General features: G+C 41.8%; 2 protein-coding genes and 1 long non-coding RNA gene across 3 annotated transcripts; 1 reads left to right on the top strand and 2 right to left on the bottom strand.

The window, feature by feature from the left end:
- Positions 1-4,186: 4,186 nt before the first annotated feature.
- On the bottom strand, positions 4,187-14,974 carry LOC124121307 (galactose-specific lectin nattectin-like). Its single transcript, XM_046484297.2, has 5 exons — positions 14,822-14,974; positions 11,917-12,005; positions 11,354-11,444; positions 9,965-10,181; positions 4,187-4,291 (listed from the first exon to the last, which is right to left on the bottom strand). Exons 1-5 carry the CDS (start codon positions 14,874-14,876, stop codon positions 4,273-4,275), a joined length of 471 nt encoding a protein of 156 aa, XP_046340253.2. The 5' UTR covers positions 14,877-14,974; the 3' UTR covers positions 4,187-4,272.
- LOC124121323 lies at positions 10,205-22,698 on the top strand. The gene is made up of 3 exons (XR_006858993.2): positions 10,205-10,485; positions 21,026-21,104; positions 22,519-22,698. It is a non-coding gene; the product is annotated as an uncharacterized LOC124121323 (long non-coding RNA).
- On the bottom strand, positions 20,838-26,790 carry LOC125371597 (perlucin-like protein). Its single transcript, XM_046484313.2, has 5 exons — positions 26,667-26,790; positions 24,567-24,655; positions 23,867-23,957; positions 22,489-22,705; positions 20,838-20,894 (listed from the first exon to the last, which is right to left on the bottom strand). Exons 1-5 carry the CDS (start codon positions 26,719-26,721, stop codon positions 20,876-20,878), a joined length of 471 nt encoding a protein of 156 aa, XP_046340269.2. The 5' UTR covers positions 26,722-26,790; the 3' UTR covers positions 20,838-20,875.
- Between the last annotated feature and the right edge of the window lie 1,186 nt (positions 26,791-27,976).

The following is a 27,976-nucleotide window of genomic DNA, read 5'->3' on the forward strand; positions in this document are numbered from 1 at the left end:
GGAAATGCATGGCCTGAAAAAGTCAGCATACCAATTCGGGGAATCGAACCCGTGTATTTGGTGTGATCAGCCAACGCTTTTACATGTGGGCTACCAATCACTTGTCATAATGTGAAAGGCTTTCAAATCCACTAAATTGAACTGTCTTTGTGTCTGGCTTGCTTGTGATAAAACACATGTGACCATATTCAATATGTACATTATAGACACATAGATAACGGCGGTAAGTTCTCTGTGCGTTTTCTTTCCCAGTCTGAAAGAAAACGCACAGTGTAGCGCCAGCGCAGCATACCCAGGGAACCGGGCTGTTTCTTTCCGATTTTAACCAAATGTCTTTTTGTATTGATTGTAATGGTTTGGCTGTATCTTACAGTCCCTGGGCCATATCAGTTTCCCCCACCCAGCCCTTATTGTAACGCTATAGTCTAGATTTTACAAACGTCCATGTTCTGAATCTCCCATCTCACTGGGGCTCCTTTCCAATTTAAATGAAGTTTGTTACTGTTAAAATTATGTGTTTTCAGAGACTGTCGTTAGTCTTGCTGTAGGAGTTTACGTTGTGTTTTACATCAGTTCACAACGTCACTGAGAATGGGTTACGTTGTCTAAATAAGGTAATTGTATGCAAGTGGGTATAGCATGCGATGGTACGATGGTTCCTCATCAACATGTGTAAGGTTAAGTGAATACAGGTGGGAGACTCGTTTACGTTTTCTCATCAAGGTATGCACAATGAATGACCCGTTTGTTTGTTTGTTTGTTGTTTAACGCCGCACTCAGCACTATTCCAGCTGTAGGACGGCGGTCTGTAAATAATCGAGTCTGGACTAGACAATCCAGTGATTGACATCATGAGCATCCACTTACTAATTGGGATACGATGACATGCATCAACCAAGTCAGCGAGCCTGACCTCCCGATCCCGTTAGTCGCCTCTTACGACAAGCATAGTCGCCTTGTACGGCAAGCATGGGTTGTTGAAGACCTATTCTACCCCCGATCGTAAAAAGGACACACAGGGGTTTACGTTTGTCCATCAAAGTAAATAATGTATGGTCTGGTCAATATGTCACCGATCGACAGAACGTGTCATTATCAATAATATTAATATTAGTGAAGGCATGTGAAAAATGGTCAATGTTAAAGAATAATGTATAATTTAATCTGACATAACAACCCTATACATTCACGTATATTTTACACTCACCCTCTCACGGACCGGGGGACATCATGTGACAAGACACGGACAACTCCTACATATTGGTACCCAATCCGATGTCCCAGGGTCATTTCGGTATCTAGTCACGTGACATGAAATAGAAAATCACTTGTTACCTAACATGACGGTTGGCATTCAACAGGTGTTACCACACGACATGAATAAACAGTGACAAACATCGTTGGGCTCATTAAAAGTTACTGTGGTTCACTGCAATCATCGCTGCCTGATTGAAGCTCGTGCAACGCGTGGAGTGCATGACAGTGTCACGTGCAGACCGTGGACATCCTGTTTGTACTTCTGACAAGACATTGTACGACTGTGCAAGCAATAAGGTATGGTGGCCGAGAGGGGATATAGCTTTCTCGCTTTCAATAACGGCCGCGGGAAAGCGATAAAGCGATACATATCGCTTTCTCCGTCTCGTGTTATGGCTTTCTCGTCTCGCGTTATCGCTTTCTCGCCCCGCGTTATCGCTTTCACGTCTCGTGCTGTCGCCTTCTCGTCTCGTTGTATCGCGGCCGTTATTGAAGGTGAGAAAGCGATGTCCCCTCTCGGCCACCATAAGAAGGCGCCTAACTGTCTCAAGTCAAGTCATGGTCTTGTGACCGTACCCCTTCCCTCTCCCTCAACTGTCCGTAGTCGAAACCGTTCGGCAAAGTCCGGCGACCGCCATACTCCGGTGTCTGCAGTTCATTGTTAGAGAATTGGTGACCCGTCAATTTTATTCTCTCGCTGTTTAATCGCATATTTGTATCATGTATCGATTTGATATATGTTATCTCCTATACATATATATGTATGTTTGCTACATTATTATAAGTAAGAGGGGCGGTCGGGTAGCCTAGTGGTTAAAGCGTTCGCTCGTCACGCCGAAGACCCGGGTTCGATTCCCGACATGGGTACAATGTGTGAAGCCCATTTCTGGTGTCCCCCGCCGTGATATTGCTGGAATATTGCTAAAAGCGGCATAAAACCATACTCAGTCAGTCAGTATAAGTAAGAAGGTCAAGTATCTTGTATTTTTGGAAAGCTTAGAATTCCCTTGCCCTAAGTGACTGAGACCTTAGTCTTTAGCTCTTCAGGCGGGTTTCGTCTATTTTATTGTCCAAGAGATTTATATTAGGATAGACCCTCGGTGTTTATTTCCTCCTGTTTAACCCAGCCGAGGTTATTTTCTCGTTAGAAAGTTGAGTTAATTCTAATCAATTTAACTCTCTGGTGTTAATTGGTCACAGCCGATTTTGATTGGCTGTCCAAGTACCTTGGCAATTATCTTGTCAAAGTGTTGGTTTATCTACACTTTTTTATTACGGTTATACAGTTGCTTAGCTAATCAGCTTGTGTATTTGCTCTGGTATAAGTTATCAGTGATCATTGTGAGTGTAAATTGGGATATTAGATCCTTTTGGTGTCGTCCATTGATACAAATTGTTAGTTGACAGTAATAAAGCTGTGAACTTTCAACACGTTTTCAGTTATTACTTTATTCTTGTTAAAGGCCACCCTGGTTTCAGGAACAGAGCTCCGTTACACTTATATACTGATTATCTCCGTTCTGTATCCAGCCTGATTCAGTACATCACCTCGATGACACTCAATTTGATGGTAGACTTTAGCGAAACAAAAATGCAAGTCAGAAGGCTTGCAAAGACGAAGGAAAGTATGTTGTCAACACAGCGAGATTCACCCACCTAAGGGGGCAACCATATACTGTAAAATATTATATGTTCAAAAAAATGATGAAAAAGTACGTTTGGCATTTCCAATCAGAGAAAATAATTGAAGTGCGCCAGCCTGAACAAAATAATCTGTCTTAACCAACCCCAAACCAACCCCCAGCCAGTTCTTTTATTATCAGGGGCACTGGTGGCCCTGCCGTGTCAATCGTCGCAAGTCGTTGTGGATAATTGCGCCCCTATATGGCACGCCAAAGACCTATTATGTTGGTTTCGAATCCTGATTCGCCCTGATTATGTTTCTGGGTTTTTCAGCACCATACCCGGGTTTCAACAAAGTGGAAAACGTCTTAGACCTGCATCACTTCGGGCTTCCCATCACATTACTTCTGTTACAACTGGCATACTGTTCACAGCGGCGTTAATTCCAACTCACTCTTGTATTATCAACGGTCATGGTATAAAATGCAACAGACGATGCCTAGACATGTTATTATTCTGAACATTATAAACCGTACAACAACTCTCAACGGCCAATGATAATACATATGTTGTCCTATGTAAAACATTCCAAGTATTTCAATACAGCAATCTATGCGTGGCATGTCACAGATGGTGGCTTGATAATGTTGGACTTGACACTGATTGTGGACACTATTTGTCAAGGAATGTACTGTCTCTGTCAGACTCGCTCAACTAACATTCATTACATATACCGACAAAATATGCAATTTTCACGTAATAGTATCCATTTTATTTTTATTTTCATAGATGGAGTGTGTCAGGAAGAAAACAAAATGAAGATGAAAACAATTAAGACCCGCCCCTTGAGGCTTTTCTCCTGCATCAATCTTACACGCGGTTACATTACTGAAATACTGCTCAAAGCTACGTCAAAGTGTCGCTTATATGTAATGAACGTTATAGAGACATGACAGTATTTATGGGTACACTCGAGAGGGAAGGTATTTTTCCCACATTCAGCTGACTCGCTGTGAAATAACTGAAATACTGCCCCAAGCTTCGTTAATACCACTCACTCAAACTATTTACAGGCATAAATATTTAAAAAACTACTTCAGCTTTATAACGACGGTCTATAAATAATCACGCCTGTACGTGGCAATTCAATGATTGATGCAATACGCAATTGGGATATGATGACATGCACCGGCCAAGTCAACGAGCCTGACCACCTGATCCCGTTAGTCGCTTTTTACGACAAGCATGGTTAAAGACCAATTCTTACCCGGATCTTCACAGGTTAGATAAATAAATCGTGAAAAACTAATTGGCGGTGAATTTAATCTCAACAGTGACGTAATCATGAAGACAGTGTGCAGCCAGTTTAATCTGTTTCTTGAAACTGTTTTTTTATATGGCACTGGTCGACCTACAACGAGAACAGTGACAATGAGAAATTCAATTAAAACAATATGTCTGAACATACTTAAAATCACCGATGAACATTAATTAACCCACAATTCATAATTAGTAAAAATGTGTTCGTAATAACAATGTTTTAACGTATTAATAGAGTATTCTCGACCTTAATGTCCGAACGAATACGTGGACCATACACTTCAGCACTTTAGGAACGCAATACTGTGGTTTCCTCTTGGATTCTCGGCAGTACTTCACGGGTTTGTAGACACAACATTCCCCCATCTCCAGTGAATACACGCATGTACATACGTCCGCTGTGCGAGGTAATAGTGACGTTTCTCTATATTTAGTCAGGTAATTTAATTGGGGTTGTCATGGAGGTCAAATTAACCCTAATCCGCCCACGAACGTTGTGAGAACCCTACCGTTGCCTGACATCGATGCAGTGTGGAGAGTAGAGTCCGCGAGGCAATGCACACGATGCACGACAAACATTGCCGATGTAATCTGAGTGCTCAATGGTCTGAATACTCGCTGATTTGTCGTCTGGAACCACATCATGGTTTCATTTTTGGCCAAAAAGCAGTCGAAAGTCCGAGCGTGTTCACGGGTGATGGCCTCACATAAAAAATTGTGAGAAGCAAAATTGTTCTTAGATTAGTTTGTAATAAAATCTCCTTTGACTCAATGGTGATAATCAACTCCACGCAGGTGTTATCGGAGTCAAGGGAAGAGATGCAGGCAAGGAACAGGCGGAAGTTACTATAAGACACAAGCTGCAGCTGAAACAGGAGAACTAGTCTGTCTTACAGACCCTGATACAAATATATATCAAATACAGCCCATGCAGGTCTATAATGTTTGGCAAGTCTAGATCACTGCAGTATCTGAAAATGAAGAGAGTCACTGGGCTCCTTTTTATTATATTTTTATTAAGATAACTGAACAACTGTTTTTTTATGTACGATATGTTCATTTCAGAGACTAGATGTTAGTCTACAGGAGAACATGCCTTGGGTTTTCCGTGACTTTTGCTTCTGACAACTGACGATGTTCAGTGGCATAGTATTGCCCATTGTGAGCCTGACTCGCTGCAGATAGTCAATCATGATTCTGTCAAATGTCCGCTAACGATGACCAGTGGTACACCGGTGTTCACTCCTGCCCACAACATAAAAGCCCTTCACCACACGGCACGACCCCTGAACACAACATGCCGCCGTTCGTGCTCGCCTTCGGTGGTAAACACGCTGTCTTCCATCTGCTCTGAAAAGACAGACCCGGCTTTCATCAATGAAGACGGCCCTCTGCCAGTCACGTCACTGCCAACGGCGTACAGTCCGGGCCTATCTCAATCTTTAACGACGATGTTGCGATGTCAATAACTGTCCTCTGTAAGGTCTGTTAGCCCTAATTTTCTTGAGCCCCGAGTCGCCTGGCCACTGTCTGTCGACTAAACATATGACCAAAGGCATTCGTCGCTGATGACGTCGCTGTCAGGAACCGAATCCGGAGATGCAAAGTACGCAAGTACCGGTCTTCACAGGCCTGCTTGGGGGCACGGGTGGCCCAGTCGTCTAAGGCGCCGCCATTCGCTGTGCAGAGTTGCGTCCCTTGGACACGCCAGAAACCTATGATTGTGGGTTCGAATCCCGGTTCACCCCGATTATGTTTCTAGGTTTGTCAGCACCATACCCGTGCTCGTGGGTTTCACCGAAGTGGTAAACGTCCGAGACCTGCATCACTTCGGGCTTTCCTCCCACATTAAGCTGACACGCCGTGATATAACTGGAATACTGTTAAAAACGGCGTAAAACCCAAGTCACTCACTCACTCACTCACAGGCCTGCTTATTCTTGGTCTGTCTGATGTCTGTCCGGTCTGTCTGATGACTGTCCGGTCTGTCTGATGTCTGTCCGGTCTGTCTGAGACGTTGCATCAGGTTAGTTACAGCAACACGAGAGCAACCAAAAGTTCTAGCAACGTGGGCATAGGTGGTCTCTGTATCATACCAGAGAACATTTATTTATTATCTCTGATCATACCCAGGGCATACCGATCGCGTTGTTCGGGTGTCAGTCGTGGTGGTATTTTATCAGTGCTTTTCTTTTTCACCTTTTCGCATTATCTACAAAACAAACGTGTATCGGCTTCGGCATAGAGCATTGTGTTTGGACCATGTGTTTTGCATTGTTTTAGTTTGAAATTGTGTTTTTTTGCAATTTCAAAAGTGCTAAACTTCTTATAGCCGTCAGTTTATTGTGACCAAGTATTCAGTATGTATTTCCAAAAAGTACTGTCCACCTGAAAAATTATATTTCCTAATATTAGCACCCAGTCGAAAAATATAGTTTAACTCAAATCCACAAAGGTTATAGGTTGTCTTTTTGGAAAGGTGTTATTTAAAACATATATCTCTAAGGAGTCAATAAAAGTTTTAACATTTAACAATCTGAGTCCGCCATCTTCATATTTCCGTATTAGATTCGTTCATTTAATCTTATCCTTCTTATCATTCCATATAATTAAAGAAATACATCATTTATCTCTTTAATAGATTTTAGCAGAGTTTGGAGAGATGTTAATATATGAAATAGTATTGGTAATGCCAATATGTTAATTACAGTAAATTACAATAAGATTTCGTTTTCTTCAATTTGAAAGAATTATTTGGGACATGTTTGATTGTTTCAGTTCGTTTTCTTGTGTTCATCACCCAAAGATCTGTTGAATGTTGAATGACTTCTTGCCATTGATCCAAACTTCCTTAGTTTTATCGATACTTATTTGAGTCCATACACTGTGTAAAAAGTGTCTATGGCTTCGTCAAGGTAGGCATCAATTCTGTCAAGAAATAATTTAGCATCGTCGGCATAATGTCCTCATTCACGTTCAGTGTCATTTAAGGTAATCCCTTGGATATTGTCGTTTATTCTTATCATAATATTTAACATGCCCGCTACAAACATTACAAAGGTGAAAGTGGATCTCCTTGTCTACAGCCCCTTTCGTTTTTTGCAAAAGAATTATACGTGTGCATTTTGTATAATACAAGAGGTGGCATTTGAAATCAGAATATTGACCCATTTTTTAATATGTTTACCGAATCCAAGTTTTTCTAACGCCAACATTCTGAAACGCTTGAAAACTGTACCGAATACGTTTTGCAAAGTCTAATAACAATATACCTTGCCTCTTTAGCTTTTTAATTTCAACCAAAACATCATACAATAGCCTCATATTTTCATTTATGCATCTGCCAGGAATAAATCAGGCCTGATCATCACGAATGAGTACATTTAAAGATTTATTCTATTAATTTGTGACGCAAGCACTTATGATCTCGTACAGAGCATTATATAGAGACATATAGGTCTCCTCCAGTTTTTCTGAAGGCGTCTATGTTAATTTTTCTTCAGGATAATATAATAACCCCTCTGTTCATGGTTATTTTCATAGAATTATTTTTAAGTTTCTTTGAAATATCTATAGAATCAATATCCATATGTTCAGGTCTTCCCAGAATAATAATAACTTTAACTAGATATCCGTCTGGACCGCCGGACTCTTATAAATTTTCATTAACTTTCAAACTGCTATCTCTTTCAATTCTAATTCCTTTTCCATTTCCGATTTCCGAAGTATTTTTATTTAAAGTAACACATTTTGAAATAGGCAACATCTGTCATCGTCTATATCGCCAGTGGCTGTATATAATTGCTTATAAAAACGTTCATGTCCATCTGTTATCTTGAGACGATCTGTACTTTCTTCGCCGTTTTCCTTTATAATACTCTTATTACGTTAATATTGTAATTTCTATTTTCTAAGTTTTCACCATCTTCATACAGTAAAATACGGTTAAAACGAACACGCTTATAACGAACTGATGGATATAACGAACTTACGTTTTTGGTCCCGACTATTTGCTGTAGTTATGCTGTATATATGCTTATAACGAACTACGGTTATAACGAACTAAAATTAGTAGTCCCCTTGAGTTCGTTATAACCGTTGTTTACTGTGCCACTTCACCCTATTTCTTATTTGGATTCCTCTGATCTCTTCTTTTAGATCTACAATTTCGTGTTTGTTTTTTTAAAGGCGCGTTTGCATTATTTCACTTATGTTTTGAAAGTCTTCTTACATTGTCTTCTAAATCTGTAATAGCATCTTTTAGCTGCAGGCAGTTGCATTTTTGTACCCTCCTCCTTTTCCAAGTACCTGGCATGTGAAATTGATTTTCCTCTTACTGTCATAAAACTGTTTCTTAAAATAGAGTATATTTAATGGATAATTGAGTGAGTGAGTGAGTGAGTTGGGTTGAAAGACGCTTTATACAGTATTCCAGTTATATCCCAGCGTGTCAGCTTAATGTGGGAGGAAAGCCCGAAGAGATGCAGGTCTCAGACGTTTACCACTTCGGTGAAACCCACGAGCAAGGGTATGGTGCTGACAAACCTAGAAACATAATCGGGGCGAACCGGGATTCGAACCCACAATCATAGGTTTCTGGCGTGACCAAGGGACGCAACTCTGCACAGCGAATCGCGGCGCCTTAGACGACTCACTCACTCATCGTCAAAATTAGGTTCAATCGTAATGCCTGGTATGATTAAGTTTCCATCTTCACCTTTGTGAACTCTATGTATCCTAACTCCTGCATGGTTATTAAAGAGAATTTCTACACCTCTAGCATTAGATTTGTAAAGAGCCACAATGCAATCATATCCCTTTCATTTCTCATTATGTTTTCATCGTCTTCAGAAGTATGAATATCTTGTAAACAAATAATTGAGAAATGTAACTTAGTGTCACGTCTTCCAAGAGATGATGTCCTTCATACACGTGTGTGTGTATGTGCGTGCGTGCGTGCTTGTTTAACGCAGACAATCCAGTGATTGACATTTTGAGCAACGATCACGCTGTCGAAATACGTCAAGTCAGCGAGTCTATAACGTCGCCTCTTACAACCAGCACGGGTTGGTGGGGACCGACTCTAACCCGATATCCCCACAGGGTCATACACGTGTTGAAACCAAACATGAAACAAAGCTTTCTGTGATGCCAGGAATTGTTTGATTTACCCTCCTATAGATGATGGTTAAGCAAGAAGAACCTTGCAATCTATTACAAGTAATGTTTCAGATGTGTTATATCTTGATATGAGGTATTCAATCAATGTGTTATTATGTCTGGCGTTGTCAGAGTATCACGTGACCTTTGCTGTTGACAATATGTAAAGAAAAACGGTGGAGAAATTACCCACCATCCTTCATGTGGTGGATAGTGCCCCCGCAGTGATATTGCTGGAAAATCATTCCCTCATTCATTCATGTGGAGAATATTTCCAAATTTGACGCATCAGTGGCGAAAACGATATCCAATACAATTCCCTATTTTGATCAATTGTTCCAGTGTATATTTCTGCAGAACAGTTGACTTGGCTTTGCATGTGTTTGTGACGGTCCACGTTTTTGCGAACACCTGGTTTCATCACAATTTGATAATGATTCATAAACACATGCTCACGATATAGTTGGAATCGTACAATGATGGATATTTATTATGATTATGGAAATGTTTTTGTCGGTTTTATTTAACAACTATTTGTCTGCATATTTCAGTCTGAAAAGTAAGAAACTAAACTACAATTATGATATCTTCAATTGATCCTCACCTTCTCTCGCAGAGATAGTCGTATTGAGAAGTACATGTAGCGTCGTGCCATTTGAAGCTACTTGGTTGATGAAGCAGGAGACAGTCTTCTTCACCTACTTTTGAGTCCGGTTGCCCTGGAGACCAGTCGGTGTTTGTAAAGCTGGCTTGGTCAATGTCCCAGACCCACATCCCTTCTGACCTCAGGTCACTCCCGCCAACCCAGGCACTGGCTTTATCTGAACATGCAATATTATGTCATATTTCAGTTGTGGTAGTATAATGTTGTACTAAAGCACGAAGTGGTACAGGTCTTAGACGATTACCACTCTGATAAGGCCCACGAGCATATGATCCTGACATTATCATTGCAGATCTACGATTCGAATCAAGAACCCAGCACGCCTGTGAGTCGCTGCTCGTCCCACCCACAGCTGACCCTGGGACGGGACTGGGATTGGTACCCACGAGTTTCTGCAGAGCGTAATTGACCACGGACCACCTGTGGCCACGTGCACTGAGCTACCCTTGCAATCTTCAATAGTGAGTCCAAATCAAGAAATCTAAATCTAATCTCATGTGCATTTCGTCTGTGGCTTGATAGTTTCCTAAACCATTCCTAACATTCAAAATTATAATTATTCAAATAATTACACAGGAGAAAATATTTAAGTAAAAACTGATGAAGTCAAATTTGGGAAACATTATAGTCAACATTAATATCCAGTCATTTCATTTCCAAAACATTTTTTTTAAACAAAAGAAAGAGGTAACAGTAACACATGTACTATATTTGTCAGCTCTCAACGACCAAAACGTCGTTTCAAGATCGCGTTGAATGTGAAAAAGATTACGTATGTCAGCAATCTTTGTCCACCACGTAGAGAATGTTCTGTAGCTCTGTGACTGTCTCGCTGATCACGATGAAGTATTAAATGACAACGTTCTCAGTCTAGTCACTCAGGTTGCCTTTTACACCCAATGCGTTCTGTTTCGGCAGATAATGAAGACTATTATTCGTTGGCGTTGACGTTTAATATTATATTGATTTCAACACAAACCCCTAACCTGTGTTATTGGTTCGAATCCCAGATTATGATTCTTGGCTTATCAGCACCGGAACTAGCGTTGAATTCACCAACGGGGTAAACGACTCGTACAACAAGCGGCATTACACTCACTCACTCACACACTCACTCACTCACATAGTAGGACGTATTCCACCACTGTGATGCCATGCTAACCAAGGACAAGGTCCTCCTGACACCTTCGTCCACCCACACTAATGTGACACGCCCTGATATAACTGAACTCAACGTTATACTCAGCTCTCTCAACACAAATCTACACTGAGGTATAAATAGCCACTATTCGACATATTGCAATTCACAATTCTAATGAAGATACTCACGATTTACATAATTAAGGAATGCTTTGACGTTCTTCACTTTGTCCGTGGTGTTCAGCGTTGCAAGGTTCCCCCCGAACTCACGGCAAAACGACTGAATTGGTAAAATACCTTGTCAATATGTATGAATAAAATATCAAGTTAGTTGTGAGGGATGATATCGTAGCGAACGTTTTGGGATATCATGGGGAGGTTGGAACTTGTATACAATTGTCAGTGTACTTAAGAGCTGAAATAATCTTCAGTCCGACCATGTGACTCTAAAAATGATACTTAAAAGTGTTCAACGTTGCAAGGTTTCACAACACAAAGCCTGAATTTTAAGAGATGAAATATTTTACTCTGACTTAAATAACACTTTTAGACAATAAGTCCTTTTAGACAGAATTATGTGCCTCATACTGAATAAAATATCCATCGGACTGTCAGTTTCCGCCTGTCTGTCCGTACGTCCATCCGTCTGTCTGGTGAATCAACCTACGTTTCGATGAATTACAATCAAACAATTAAGCCTGGTTTATACGAACAGCCGGCATTTCAGTAAAACGTGTGGTATAAAGCCCTACCCCTGCTTCTATCCACGCCGTCTTGCCTTGATACAGGGCGTAACACGACGTGTCATACTTTGTCCATCCGTCCGGGCAAACGGCGACAACTGTAAGCAGAGAAGTATACTGCATCTGATGGGAGTTACGACAGTCATAATGCTGAGATCGCTTTGCGGAACAGAGCCCAGTAGAGTATTTGAGAATAACTGAAACCTATGATTCAGTCGATCGTACGTAAACACTGGAGCAATACACTCATTGTTATCTATGTATATTCGAAACATATTCTATTCATAGTGAGTGAGTGAGTATGGTTTAACGCCGCTTTTAGCAATATTCCAGCAATATCACGGCGGGGGACACCAGAAATGGGCTTCACACATTGTACCCATGTCGGGAATCGAACCCGGATCTTCGGCGTGACGAGCGAACGCTTTAACCACCAGGCTACCCGACCGCCCCTCTATTCATAATAGGCGAAAGGATAGCTTAGTAGTTCGTTCGGCAAGCACACAAGCATTCATGTTCTTGTTCTCGACACTGTGCCAGGTCCCCTCGTGGTTACAATCTGGGATGCCCGGCGTGGAGTTTCGATGTCGTGGTATTGCTGGCATATAGGAATATTGGTGGATAATGCTTATAATATACTGAACAGCAAAGGAAAAGTAAGTATGGCATTCTTTTCACGTTTTGTAACAAAATGGTGTCAAATGACATATTAATAGAGATACCTGTCAGTTTAAGAGCTGAAGGTGGTTGTTACACCGGCATTACAGAAGTTTACGAAGGAAAACAGAACGTTAACGAGATACCCTTTCTTTGCGAAAAAACGACAATCCGCTCAATAGCTAGTATGGAGGCCTTGGGTTAGAACACAGGCGGTACGATGTCGCCCAACAAATTAACAACTGTCATAAAGAATGCTTGGGGCAAGTGGTTCCACGCAAATACTCTCTCTGCTCCAATTCTGCAAGTGTGTTTGGTTGTCTACCCACTGCAATGCGACGCCTAATTTAGTTCCGAAAATGTGAAATAGGAGCCATATCCGGGGAGATCGAGTATGATTTACGCCGCTTTTAGCAATATTCCAGCTATATCCCGGTGGGGGACACCAGAAATGGGCTTCACACATTGTACCCATGTGAGGAATCGAACCCGGGTCTTCGGCGTGACGAGCGAACGCTTTAACCACTAGGCTACCCCGCCGCCCCTATATCAGGAGAGAATGATGGGCATGGAATAATGTTGATCTGAGCAGGATACGCCATCGACACCCTTGATGTATGAAGACTGTTGTCTACAACGACAGCTGGGGATGTGCGACAATCATGTACAGTGGGAGCCATACCCGGGGAGGTGATGACCATCTCTTGTATTGGAACAACTCATGTTGAGGATGTGGAACAGACATGGCAACATGAGATGGATAACTTGATCCTTACACACAAAAATAGCAGTACGTTGTCGGAAGACAGGAAGTTTGGACCTGGCTGGATCTGACAGCTCCCCAAACATCACACTTCCACCACCCCATCCGTTTTAGCCTCAATGACACATAAATCAGTTCAACATTCATGACGGCGACGCCGACTATGTACACAATCGTCAGTATGAGAAAGCTGGTGGCGAGATTCGTTCGAAAAGACGTCTCTGCATAATTCCCGGCCTGCAATATTCCAAGTGACATTCCTCTTAGCATAGGGACCGCCTCCTTGGTATGGTGAATAGAGCGTCTGCCCAGAGAGCGCCAGATTTCTGGTTTGATGCCTGCTCACGTCATATCATAAGACGTTAAAAGATGGTACTTGCATTTTTGTTTTTACCCTGTCTGGCGCTATGCAATAAGGGGCTAAAAAAGGACTGGTCGACTCAGAGTCAGTAAACTGTGTCTGAGTGGCGTAGTCTTGTTAATTTGCGGAATGGTGCGTCAGTAGTGAGTGAGTGTCAGATGTTTACCACTTCGGTGAAACCCACGAGCACGGGTATGGTGCTGACAAACCTAGAAACATAATCGGGGCGAACCGGGTTTCGAACCCACAATCATAGGTTTCTGGCGTACCCAAGGGACGCAACTCTGCACAGCGAATCGCGGCACCTTAGACGACTGGGCCACTCGTGCCCCCGTACGTCAGTCAGATAACACTATAAACTCGGCATTAGTCCGAACTAGTACTACCACACACACACACACACACACACACACACAAACACACACACACACACACACACCTCCATGCGCGTCGCTATATAAGTGCAATAACCATGAACGCGACGTTAAACACCATTTCACTTCACCTCTTAGCATAGGCGGCAGTCTAGGCATCGTTGACTTCAACTGTAGACCTTCTGCGATCCATACTGAGCCAGTGTGTGACATATATTTTTAAAAAGGATACCTTAGAGAGAAATTACATTTGCGTTTACCCCAGATCATGACTGCACGTGCAAAATGCATGGTTTTGGTTGTTTGTGGTTGTGTTTGCGTCCATGAGTGGAATGGACTTCCGTTTCTTTTGCTGCTCAGCATATTTATATGGTATTGCTAGCATATTGCTGGAAGATGAGTACAAACTATGTTTGGAATATTGGTGGAATACACTACTGGAAATGGGCTGGAAATGGTTCAATCTCATTAAAATCAGATCTTAGTTCTCGCTACCGCTAAACAAAGATATGAGGACATCCCATTAGGGGTCACGTCAGAACGACGAAGAAGATCAGAAGATCTGATTTTAATGAGATTGGAAATGGTTATAATATCACTGGACTAATATTCACTATTGTTAAAAGCATCTGACAAATAATGTGTGGAAAACAGTCAGCTTGTACTTTATCATTCGGCTGTTGAAGATATGTACGCCATTATGGAACTAATGTCTCTACTTGAAAACAAATGGATGCATAATGTCTTAAAATATCCTACCTGCGTGGGCCAAGCAGAGCAGTAAAGTTGCAGAAAAAATAGTATTAAACATCATATAAGGTCGTGAGAACCAGGAGAGTCGGATTGAAATAATACGACAGTAACGTTGAACACAACAGTCTTATCACTGAAGATAAGCCATCGGTTTCTTTTCATTTAGGTCAGTCACAGGGTTGAATCGGGTTATCTTCAAACCGAAGGGTTAAACAATTTTATCTAGCATGTAAAAGAAAGGTTTCTTTCTCTGCTTTTCTATAGAATAAAATAAATGGCCTTTGCTGCCTGGTCTGCTAACGATTTTCTTGGTATGTTGAATTTATTTAATCTATGAAAAAAGATACCACGAGTCTTATATATTTATCTACTATCTTTAACCTTTCCACCACCTGCTTCCAAAGATACTGCTCTGTCCTTTATGTTACACCCGTATATCATTAACATAGATTTAGCAACAAAAGTTTCCACAGTCATGCCAACTCGACATGCGGTGTTGTTTGTATATACGCTATGTTGTTACCCCCTAATCTGGCTTTAGGTCAGCCGGGGTCTTCCTACTTACCCAACTCCTATTGTTTAGTGGGTGAGTGAGTATGGTTTTACGCCGCTTTTAGCAATATTCCAGCAATATCACGGCAGAAATGGGCTTCACACATTGTGCCCATGTCGGAAATCGAACCCGGGTCTTCGGCGTGACAAGCGAACGCTTTAACCACTAGGCTACCCGACAGCCCCTCCTATTGTTTAGAGTTACAAAGCCAGTCAGGGGTGAGAATCCCCAAGATCAAAAGGTGTGTCCTGTATCTTGCTTCTCATTGAATAGTATGTAAAGCCATATAAAATAAGTACAGGACAGATTTTTTCAATAGATTTTATTGAGCATCAAGAAATGCATACACACGGTATTTACATGTCCAATTAATAATATACTAACTAAATAAGAGTATACCTAGAATCAGTAGTAGCACAGTTTACAGATTCTATGCCTTCAATGACTCAGTACACTCATATGAGTTCAGTTAGAAATATGCCACTGCTTAATATATCACAGTATTATAACTTTTATGCCAGCATTTGTGGAACAGACCTCAGGTTTCAAGGATGCTTATATTCATGAATAAAATCCTTGGTTTGTCAGCATCATATACGCTTCGGGCCTTCTTCAAAAAATCCGTCTGACACACCGTGATATAACTGACCTACTGACGTGTTCACTCACTCATTCACTCACTCACTCACTCACTCACTCGGTAGTACGCCACTCACTTCATCCTTCACCTTTTACACTGTATTGATCTGTTTGTCACTCACTCACTCACTAACTCACTCACTCACTCATTCACTCACTCACTCACTCACTCGGTAGTACGCCACCACTGTGATGCCATGTCAGCCATGTACAAGGTCCTCACGACACCTTCATCCTTTACCCTTTACACTGTATCGATCTGTTCGTCACTCACTCACTCACTCACTCACTCGGTAGTACGCCACCACTGTGATGCCATGTCAGCCATGTACAAGGACATCACGACACCTTCATCCTTTACCCTTGACACTGTATCGATCTGTTCGTCACTCACTAACTCACTCACTCACTCATTCACTCACTCACTCACTCACTCACTCGGTAGTACGCCACCACTGTGATGCAATGTAGGCCATGTACAAGGTCCTCACGACACCTTCATCCTTTACCCTTTACACTGTATCGATCTGTTCGTCACTCACTAACTCACTCACTCACTCATTCACTCACTCACTCACTCAGGAGGTAGTACGCCACCACTGTGATGCCATGTCAGCCATGTACAAGGACATCACGACACCTTCATCCTTTACCCTTGACACTGTATCGATCTGTTCGTCACTCGCTCACTCACTCACTCACTCACTCACTCACTCGGTAGTACGCCACCACTGTGATGCCATGTCAGCCATGTACAAGGTCCTCACGACACCTTCATCCTTTACCCTTTACACTGTATCGATCTGTTCGTCACTCACTCACTCATTCACTCACTCACTCACTCAGGAGGTAGTACGCCACCACTGTGATGCCATGTCAGCCATGTACAAGGTCCTCACGACACCTTCATCCTTTACCCTTGACACTGTATCGATCTGTTCGTCACTCACTCACTCACTCACTCACTCATTCACTCACTCACTCACTCACTCACTCACTCGGTAGTACGCCACCACTGTGATGCAATGTAGGCCATGTACAAGGTCCTCACGACACCTTCATCCTTTACCCTTGACACTGTATCGATCTGTTCGTCACTCACTAACTCACTCACTCACTCATTTACTCACTCACTCACTCAGGAGGTAGTACGCCACCACTGTGATGCCATGTCAGCCATGTACAAGGACATCACGACACCTTCATCCTTTACCCTTGACACTGTATCAATCTGTTCGTCACTCGCTCACTCACTCACTCACTCACTCACTCACTCACTCACTAACTCACTCACTCACTCACTCGGTAGTACGCCACCACTGTGATGCCATGTCAGCCATGTACAAGGACATCACGACACCTTCATCCTTTACCCTTGACACTGTATCGATCTGTTCGTCACTCGCTCACTCACTCACTCACTCACTCACTCACTCACTCACTCACTCGGTAGTACGCCACCACTGTGATGCCATGTAGGCCACGTACAAGGTCCTCACGACACCTTCATCCTTTACCTTTTACACTGTATCGATCTGTTCGTCACTCGCTCACTCACTCACTCACTCACTCACTCACTCACTCACTCACTCACTCGGTAGTACGCCACCACTGTGATGCCATGTAGGCCACGTACAAGGTCCTCACGACACCTTCATCCTTTACCCTTTACACTGTATCGATCTGTTCGTCACTCACTCACTCACTCACTCACTCACTCACTCACTCACTCGGTAGTACGCCACCACTGTGATGCCATGTAGGCCACGTACAAGGTCCTCACGACACCTTCATCCTTTACCCTTTACACTGTATCGATCTGTTCGTCACTCACTCACTCACTCACTCACTCACTCACTCACTCACTCACTCACTCGGTAGTACGCCACCACTGTGATGCCATGTCAGCCATGTACAAGGTCCTCACGACACCTTCATCCTTTACCCTTTACACTGTATCGATCTGTTTGTCTTTTATCAATGTGGCCAACTAAATATATTTAGATAAAAGCACGTCTCTTGAACATATTGATTAATTCTTTACTAGATTGATCTATTTCATATGTTTTTGAGAAAATCACCGTTACCAAAGTTTTAAAAGGACGTTTTATCCTTCTGGTGACGTGTGCATGTGTACAATGCATTGTCCGTTGTTGACATTTCGGGTTCAAAGAGTTTGGCTTGTTACTGGTGTTTTGGAACCTCGGTAAGGAAAGATTCCGGGGATAATTATTATAGAAAAGACTCAGTAAAAGACGCCGTGATTCAGATGAACTTGTAAAAAAATGTATTTGTCCTTGTGAATATGTTTTGAGCCACTTATAGCAACATCACAACAGGGACACCAACACTGTACTTAATCGAACCCGGGTCTTCGGCTTGAAGAGCGAACTCTTTAAGCACTAGGCATTAAATGACTGTAGTCGTAGGGCTGATAGAAAGAGTTGTGGATTGATGTATGTTCAAGGACATCGCATAGTCATGTTTTCCGACATATAGCGACAAAGACAAGTGACCAACTGCTGAAAGGCATGATCGGAAAAGACAGTAAGGTGAATATGCCTATGTCAATATATAACAAAAATATACAGTAGAACAGGGATATAACGAACACGGATATAGCATGGGTTGCTGAAGACCTATTCTACCCCGGATCTGCACGGGAGTAGACAAGCATGGGTCGCTGAAGACCTATTCTACCCCGGATCTGCACTGGAGTAGACAAGCATGGGTTGCTGAAGACTTATTCTACCCCGGATCTGCACGGGAGTGACAAGCATGGGTTGCTGAAGACCTATTCTACCCCGGATCTGCACGGGAGTGACAAGCATGGGTTGCTGAACACCTATTCTACCCCGGATATTCACGGGAGTAGACAAGCATGGGTTGCTGAAGACCTATTCTACCCCGGATCTGCACGGGAGTAGACAAGCATGGATTGCTGAAGACCTATTCTACCACGGATCTTCACGGGAGTAGACAAGCATGGGTTGCTGAAGACCTATTCTACCCCGGATCTTCACGGGAGTAGACAAGCATGGGTTGCTGAAGACCTTTTCTACCCCGGATCTTCAGGCCTTGAGCCAAGTTGAGTGTCTCTTCAAAGTTTGCCAGATTTCATGCTTCTCTGATTTCTTGTGGCAAATTGTTCCATAGCAATGGGCCAGCATGTTGAAATGACCTATCGCCATATGGTTGGGTATGTGACTTTAGCACCACTAGCAGATGATCTTTGATCGGAGAGAACGTGCAGGCTTGTGTGGTACTTTCAGCTCCTGTAAGTAAGCAGGTGCCAAGCTATGCATTGCCTTGTAAACCAGAGTGAGTAGATTAAATTGCACTCTTTGTTGGATGTAGTTCATGATAAGTCAATATCGGAGTGATGTGTTGGATGTACTTAGGTGTCCTTGTCAGAATTCCTGCACTGAACACACTGTATTTTATCTGCATCCTTCTTTAGAGTGAGTGAGTATGGTTTTACGCCGCTTTTAGCAATATTCCAGCAATATCACGGCGGGGGACACCAGAAATTGGCTTCACACATGTCGGGAATCGAACCCGGGCCTTCGGCGTGACGAGCGAACGCTTTAACCACTAGGCTACCCGATCGCTCTCGTCCTTCTTTGGAGGGGAATTGCAGTGACCCAACCTGGAGACGATATAAGCATGGATCAACAGCCTCGCCGTTGACATTTGTCCGATTTTGTGAATATGGTAATATGCACATTTGTATATGGCTAAAATATGCCTATCCAAGCTGGAGAGCGGATCTTTGATGACGCCCAGGTTTCTGGCACTCTGGCTGGGTGTGATCATACTCTCTCCAATGCTGAAGTCAGGGAAAACAAGGTGAGGTTGCGAGGATTTTGAGCCTATGACCAATATCTTTGTTTTGTATTCGTTCAGTTTCAAGACGTGCGTTGCCATCCATTCCCTGATGCTATCCACGCAACTCATGATAGCGTTGATATTTCTGGTGGACAGACAGGCCCCTTTGGTTCAATGGCCAGGTGTAGCTGTGTGGCATCTGCATATACTGTAAACTACGTTTATAACCAAAACGCTTATAACGAACTAACGGGTATCACGAACTGTTTTTGGTCACGTCCATTTGCAGTATACATGTTGTATTTATGCTGATAACGAACTACGGTTATAACGAACTGAAACTAGTGGCCCCTTTGAGTTCGTTATAACTGTACTTTAATGTAGATTATACTGTGGGTTATCGCGCAGTGAGATGTCTCCGACTGGCAGGGTAAATACTGTGAAAAGGATAGATCCTAACACCGATCCGTGTTTTCTGACATGTTTCTACTGACGTTGACCACTTGGTATCGGATATTCCAGAGAATCCACTGTAAATCCAAGGTGATATTGCAGCGTGTTGAGTAGGATGTTATGATCTATACTGTCGAAACCTGTTATTAGGTCGACGAGTACCAGATTTTTGCACTGTTGTTGTCTATTGCATGGGGAAGATCGTTCTTGACTCTGACCAAGACAGTTTTGGTGCTGTGGCCTGTTTTATAAGCAGATTGCATGCTGTCGCCCAGTTTATTGGTAAGCATATGATCTTTTACCTGGAGTGCGACTTCTCGATCGATGACCTCAGAAAGGTACAGTAGATTCGAACAACAAGCACCATCTTTTAACATCTCTTAGTATGACGCGGCCGGTGATAGAACCACCGATCTTCCGCTCTCAGGACAGACGTTCTATCCACTACACCAAGGAGGCGGTCTAACGGCCATGAAGGTAAAAACATCGTGATAAACTGACTGGAGGTAAATTTGATCTCACCCAGACAGTGACATTATCATCAAGACAGTGTGCAACCAATTTATTCTTTTTCCTTAAAACTGTTTTTAAATGGTATTGGTCGACCTGCAAGAGATGATAAGAACAATAGCAATGTGATATTCGAGGAAAGAAACTGTATGAACATAATGTATTGATTCACTGATCAACATTAATCAACCTACTGTTCGTAATAACATTAATGAAACTTATTCCAGAGTACCTTCGACCAAACTGTCAGCGGTGCCTGAGACGACAGGGCCACCAGTGCCCCCTCACCGACAGTATGTTCCACAGGTTTGTATATACTCTGTATATACTCTGTTCCTCCATCATCCGTGAATACACACGGCCGTATGGCAAGCCGTTTTCACATTTATTACGGAATTACAGATATCTTCAATTGTTTTAAAGATATATTGAATCGAATTGAAGATATCTTGAATCGAATTGAAGATATCTTAAATGCAGATAATTGCAGATATCTGCAATAAAATTTAAGATATCACGAAATGAATTAAGGATATGGTGAAAGCGTATTACTGATATCTTGAAAATAATTGCTGATATCTTAAATTCGATTATTGATATCAAAATATGATTTAAAGATATCAAAATGTCATGTTTTGTTATGATGTCAATAATTCAATTCCTGATATCTTGAAACTAAATACAGATATCAATAATTAATTATTGATATCTTCAATTGTTGCCATTATTAAAGATGTTACATTAATATTACTTAAATTAGATAACTGATATCAATAATTGATATAAAGATATCATCAATATTATTAATGATATCTTTAATTGGACTTTTGATATCAGTAACGGTCAGAATTAAAGATATCTCTAATTGAATTAACGATATCTCTAATTGAATTAAAGATATCTGTAATGCATTTGTGGATATGTATAGCTTATTTCAAGATATCTTGAATTTATTTCTAATATATTTATGTACTGTAGGATGGTAAACTACATTTAGAGATATCTCAAACTAATTTGTTGATATCACCGTAACATTTAAAGATATCAGTAATTATATTATGGATATCAGAAATGAATTTAAGATATCTTTAATTATTTTTTTGATATCTTAAAAACATTATTGATATCTTTAAATAAAATACCGATATCTTTAAAACAATTGAAGATATCTGTAATTCCGTAATAAATGTGAAAACGGCTTGCCATACGGCCGCTAGGCGAGGTAAGAGTGGCGTATGTCTATATTCAGTCAGTTTAATTGAGGTTGTCACGGAAGTCAAATGAGCCCTAATCCGCCCATGGACGTTGTGAGAACCCTAACATTGAAGCAGTGTGGTATGGAATACTGTAAGGGACATCCTCGCAATCTCGAATTCTCGTGTTTTGGGCATATTTACCACGTTTCCAAAGGTCAAGATCGCGAGAATGCGAGATCGCGAGAATGTCCCTTACAGTATTCCATAGTGTGGAGAGTCCGCAAGGCAATGCACATGATGCACTGCAAACATTGCCGATGTCACCAGAGGATTCGTTGTGTTATATTATGTCTAGCGTGGCCATGTGTCGTGTAGCCTTTGTAGATGGCAATATGTCAAATATAAACAGTGGCGAAATTACCCTTCTTCCGACTACTTGTCTGCATTTTCAGCCTGTAAACCAAGAAACTAAACTAGTGTTATGAGTTCGTCACCTTCTTTCGCAGACATAGCCTTCTTTGTAGGTACACGGAGCGTCGTGCCATTGGTAGCCACTTGGCTGAGAAAGCAGGAGACAGTCTTCTTCACCTGCTTTTGAGTCCGGTTGCCCTGGATACCAGTCGGTGTTTGTAAAGCTGGCTTGGTCAATGTCCCAGACCCACATCCCTTCTGACCTCAGGTCACTCCCGCCAACCCAGGCACTGGCTTTATCTGGACATGCAAATATGAATGGGTAAATATGTGAGTGAATATTATATAACGTCGTGTCTGTATTGTTGCTTAATGGCACGTACTTAGTTTAAGTAAAGTTAAGGTTGTAATGGCGTCACAGACTGACCTTATTAGAACGAACATAAGACCTAAGTCTTATTGGATGTAGAGCCTTTATTGCAGGGACACTGGTAACCATCGACCAAGAGTTTGACAACTAACCCAGGTCGAGACGCTGTTTATTTCCATGATACAAATTACACCAACAGAAATACGATACCATTGCTATCGTTTAACTGTAAAATGCTGCGTTCTCGCTGGACAATATGCTGAGAATATACCAGTAATTGGCTTCACACATTGTGCCCATGTGGGGAATCGACAGAGGGACTTCGGCGTGACAAGCGAATACTTTAACCATTAGGATACCCACCGCCCCTTATAATTGAAAAAGGGTTCAAAGCAACGACACTATACACAAACCCCTTCAAATCGGCGTTAAAACCAACTTACTCACTCCCACAGTAGCTAGTATGCCACCAGTGTGTCGACATGTCCGCCTTGTAGGTTACACACAACCAAATGTTTTCCCATAGACTTCTATAGTAACGTTATATATTTTTTTGTAAATAACTAAGCATTCGACAGCTATTACCTGTACGTGTGTGCACAGTTTGGCCTTAGAGCAGCAATAAAAACATAAACAATGACTAGCTTAGCCAGCTCCTTTTCGGAGTACAGGAAGCTAAACACACCACCCCCAGTTTCGCACCAAATGTCACCTCCTTGAAAATAGCTGTTGTCACATTCAGCATAAGTCATCATGTTGAAAAAGACAGTACTAAATATAGAAAAACATGGTAAGTTTTAATAACTAGATGGATGTACATTTGAAAGGCATATTTGTTTTAGAGAATATCCTCCAATCACTGCCTGCAGATATCTCTCGATCTGCACTGAAGGCTCCTACGAAAACCGCACTGTCCAACCGCACTGTCCAAACTGGTTCTGATTTGGTGTAGTAGAACCTGTACAAGGTCATCACAGCACCTTTTTCCACCTAGCTGACACGCCCAACTCACTCCGCACAAACCTACACTAAGGTATGAAATATCCACTATACGATTTATTACAATTTACAATTCTAATACCGATACTCACGATTTACATTATTCAGGAATGCTTTGACGTTCTTCACTTTGTCCGTGGTGTTCAGCGTTGCAAGGTTCCCCCCGAACTCACGACAAAGCGACTGAATAGGTAAAATATTTTCAAAATTGTCAATAAACATGAATTAAATAACAAGTAAGTTGTGAGGGATGCAATGATATCGTAGCGAACGTTTGGGGATATCATGGGGAGGTTGGAACTTGTATACAGTTGGCAGTGCACTTAAGAGCTGAAATAATCTTCACTCTGACTTAAATAAATAAACACTTTCGCCATGCGACTCTAAACATGGTAAGTGTTCAACGTTGCAAGGTTTCCCCCGAACGCACGACACAAGGCCAATTGTCAAAATATCATGACAAATAAATGAATAAAATAACAAGTGAGGTGGGACGTTTGAGAATATCATGGCGAGGTTGTAACTTGTGAACAGTTGTCAGTGTACTTATGGGTTTATCTTTACTGTGACTTAAAAAAATACACACTCTCACCACGAGACCCTAAAATAATGTTCAAGACCAGTGATAACTTTGAGAAATGGTATTTCTTGTGCTGCATGCAGTAGTCTTATAACGGAAGCCATAATGTGACCAGGAGATTCATACTGACTCGAATGTCCGTCCCTCTTTTAGTCACTTTCTGTCTGCCCGCCATTTCACTAATAAGTAATAAGTATAGTGTAAGGCCATACCCCTGCTTCTATCCACGCCGTCTTGCCTTGATACAGGGCGTAACACGACGTGTCATACTTTGTCCATCCGTCCGGACATACGGCGACAACTGTAAGCAGAGAAGTGTATTGAATGTTTCAGTTGTCTGTCTGTTGTTCCGGGGGCACGGGTGGCCCAGTCGTCTAAGGCGCCGCGATTCGCTGTGCAGAGTTGCCTCCCTTGGGCACGCCAGAAACCTATGATTGAGGGTTCGAATCCCGGTTCGCCCCGATTATGTTTCTAGGTTTGTCAGCACTATACCCTTGCTCGGGGTTTCACCGAAGTGGTAAACGTCTGACACCTGCATCACTTCGGACTTTCCTCCCACATTAAGCTGTCACGCCGCGATATAACTTGAATACTGTTAAAAGCGGCGTTAAACCCAACTCACTCACTCACTGTCTGTTGTTCCAAACCCCATGAGTACTTCATCAAGCCAATGGAAGACGTTGACATTTGAACAAATGGCGGATATACATTTCATATAGCATGACATTGTATTAATTATTAATATCACCTTTTAAGCCTCGATTTGTGACTACACTACTGCAATGATACAACAATGTATTAGTCACATATCATTAAAAGGCATTACATTGTTAAGTCGAATGAATGAGTCAGTATGGATTTAGGCAGAATTTAATAATATCACGGCTAGGGACACCAGATATTGGCTTCACACATTGTTCTCATGTGGGGATACGAACTAAGCCTCCAGCATGACGAGCGAAGGCTTTAACCACTCGCCTTGTCACGACGAAATGGGGTACAGACATTTCTTGTGTAACCAGTTTACTATGACCATTGGACAATGTGCAAAAAATAAAACAGATAATGTATGTTCATCATGTATTGACCAGGGTCCGGCACCACGAAGCGATCATAGTGCTACGACTTACGTAAGTCAATGTTAAATAATGAAGTTACGATATTCGTAATGCTAAGATCCCTTTGTGGAATGGGATGAAGAGAATCCTGAAAAAGTCGAGCAATATGAGACTGGGCGTTGTCATGTTGAAAGGTAATGCCTGAGCCATGACGACGCAAAAACGGTAGAACAACAGAGCCGATGATCTCGTCGCGGAAGCGCTGTCCATTGAGATTTCCTTCTACCACTATCAAACGGGTTCTCTGTCTTGCTGTAATCCCACCCCATACCATAACGCTGCCGCCCCCGAACCGATCTTCTTCCATGACACAATGATTGGCGTAACGTTCACCTCGACGTCGGTACACTCGAATACGTCCATCGCTGTGGCTGTGGTGAAAACGAGACTCGTCAGTGAATAGAACTTGTCCCCACTGCATGGCCATCCAGCGTAGACGCTGTCTGCACCACTGTAGACGTGCTTGACGGTGGTTTCCTGTCTGGCGGGTCTTCTGGCAACAACAATCCCTGCACATCTGAGGCGGCGACATACGGTTTGTAAAGATAGTCGTCGAAGGCCGGGGATGCTTCTTGCAGTCACTGTTGCTGGTTGAAATCGATTTCGTAGGTGTGTTGTTCGAATCCAGTTGTCGATTATGGGTTACGCGTGGCCTGCCACTCCGAGGATGGTCTCTGACTGCATTATAATTAGTCTGTTGCCAACGTTGCCATAAACACCAAATGGTGTTTCTGTGGACGTTAAATTGTCTTGCAACATCACGTTGACTAAATCCTGCTTCAAGCATACCAATGGCTCGCAGACGCTCATTTTCGGACAGGCGTGGCATTTCGTAACGTTGAATAATTGCGTAATTTTGTTGTTTTTCTGAGTGGTTGTCAGCACGATGCTAAACAATGCATATGGAATCCCGTTAACGCACATGTTTTTATACCCATTCGTGGGTAGTGAAATGCATGTGGCTTGCATAAAAGTCAACTTTTGCATGGAATGCATGCTTTTCTGTAGTAGGTGCGTTTTTGTGACTTGATTCCATATATGTACTACAATATTGGAAACCAAACTTTACTTGTTTGAAAAATACGGTAAAATATTGGTGTCACAGGAACTTTTGTTGTTGAGTATATTTACGACAGTGAAATTAATGTCTCTACTTGAAAAGAGATTGATGCATAAAGTCATAACATATCCTACCTGAGTGTGCCAAACAAAGCAGCGAAGTAGCAGAAAAAATACTACTCAACATCATATAGGGTCATGAGAGCCAGGAGATTCGGATTGAAATTATACGACAGTAACGTTGAACACAGCAGTCTTATCGCTGAGGATAAGCCATCGTTCTTTTCAATTGGGTCATAGGGTTGAATCATGTTATCTCGGAACAGAGCGGGCCGGCTGAAAGCGTGTTTCTTGATAGTGTGTTGTTTTAAGGGGCAGCTGGCTTAATTCCAACTATAAGGTTTAACCCATATTTATATTAGCAAATTAATGTACAATACATAAAATTAATGTGTAACCGTAAGCAGGGCTAGGGGTTTCCGAGTTAAAGGAATTCAGTATCACAATTTCACTATTTTGTTCAAAATTAATTTTATATATGTTATTATGACCATTCTGATATTTTGCTTTTGACAAGAAAATAGTGGACTGATGTAAGAATGCCCATGTTGAATGCGTCACTACATGAAGTTAGGTCGTATAAAACTCTGTTCAGGTTATATCCATTGGTGTAAAAATACACATATCTCTTCAAAATGATACCACATTTGCAGTCAGATCTGTCCGAAGCATGTCGATTTATGAGCGTTTAAATCGCAGCAGCCGAGCTGGCGGCGTCAATGCATAAGTTGACCGAATTTAAGTTTTTATATTTATTTGTAGTGCCAGAGCCTGTGATTAAAGTGTTAAAGTGTTAAATTCTCTTATGAGCAATCGTTAATAAAGAACCCGAGAGGAGCGCTCTAAAGGTTCAATCGTAATAGGAAGAAACGAGTTTCCATACCCTGGGACCTAGAGTTGATTGTTTGCAAATTAGATCTATCGCTGACAGATATTCAGGCGCAGTACCGGCATTCATTTTAATTTGAAAAGATATCTTCTTTTTTTCAGAGATTTGAAATTTATTTCATCATAAGGTTTATCATGGCTGGTGCCACGATTAGCACAGCAAATAGTTCTTAGAACATTCAAATACAGGTTTCCTAATAACAGAGATGGTTCTTGCAATTTTTCCCAAATATGACAGCAGTAGTCGAAAAAAGGTAGTATGAAAGACATTTAATATGTCTAGAGTTTTTTTTTCTAGATAACCAGTAGTTAAAGTTCCTTTAACGGTAAATCATGGGACTAACTTTTGGACAATATCACCAATGTGTATTTTTCATGAAGAATCACTTTAAAGAGTAATACCCAAGTACTTATGGCTTTCTACTTCTTGAATGAGAGTATCGTTCATACATAAATTCGGCCTAATGTTATACATTCAGTGTTACCGGGATTGAAGT

This window comes from Haliotis rufescens, unplaced genomic scaffold, assembly GCF_023055435.1.
Source record: "Haliotis rufescens isolate VD_foot unplaced genomic scaffold, xgHalRufe1.0.p SCAF_16, whole genome shotgun sequence".
In the NCBI taxonomy this organism is placed as follows: Eukaryota; Metazoa; Mollusca; class Gastropoda; order Lepetellida; family Haliotidae; genus Haliotis; species Haliotis rufescens.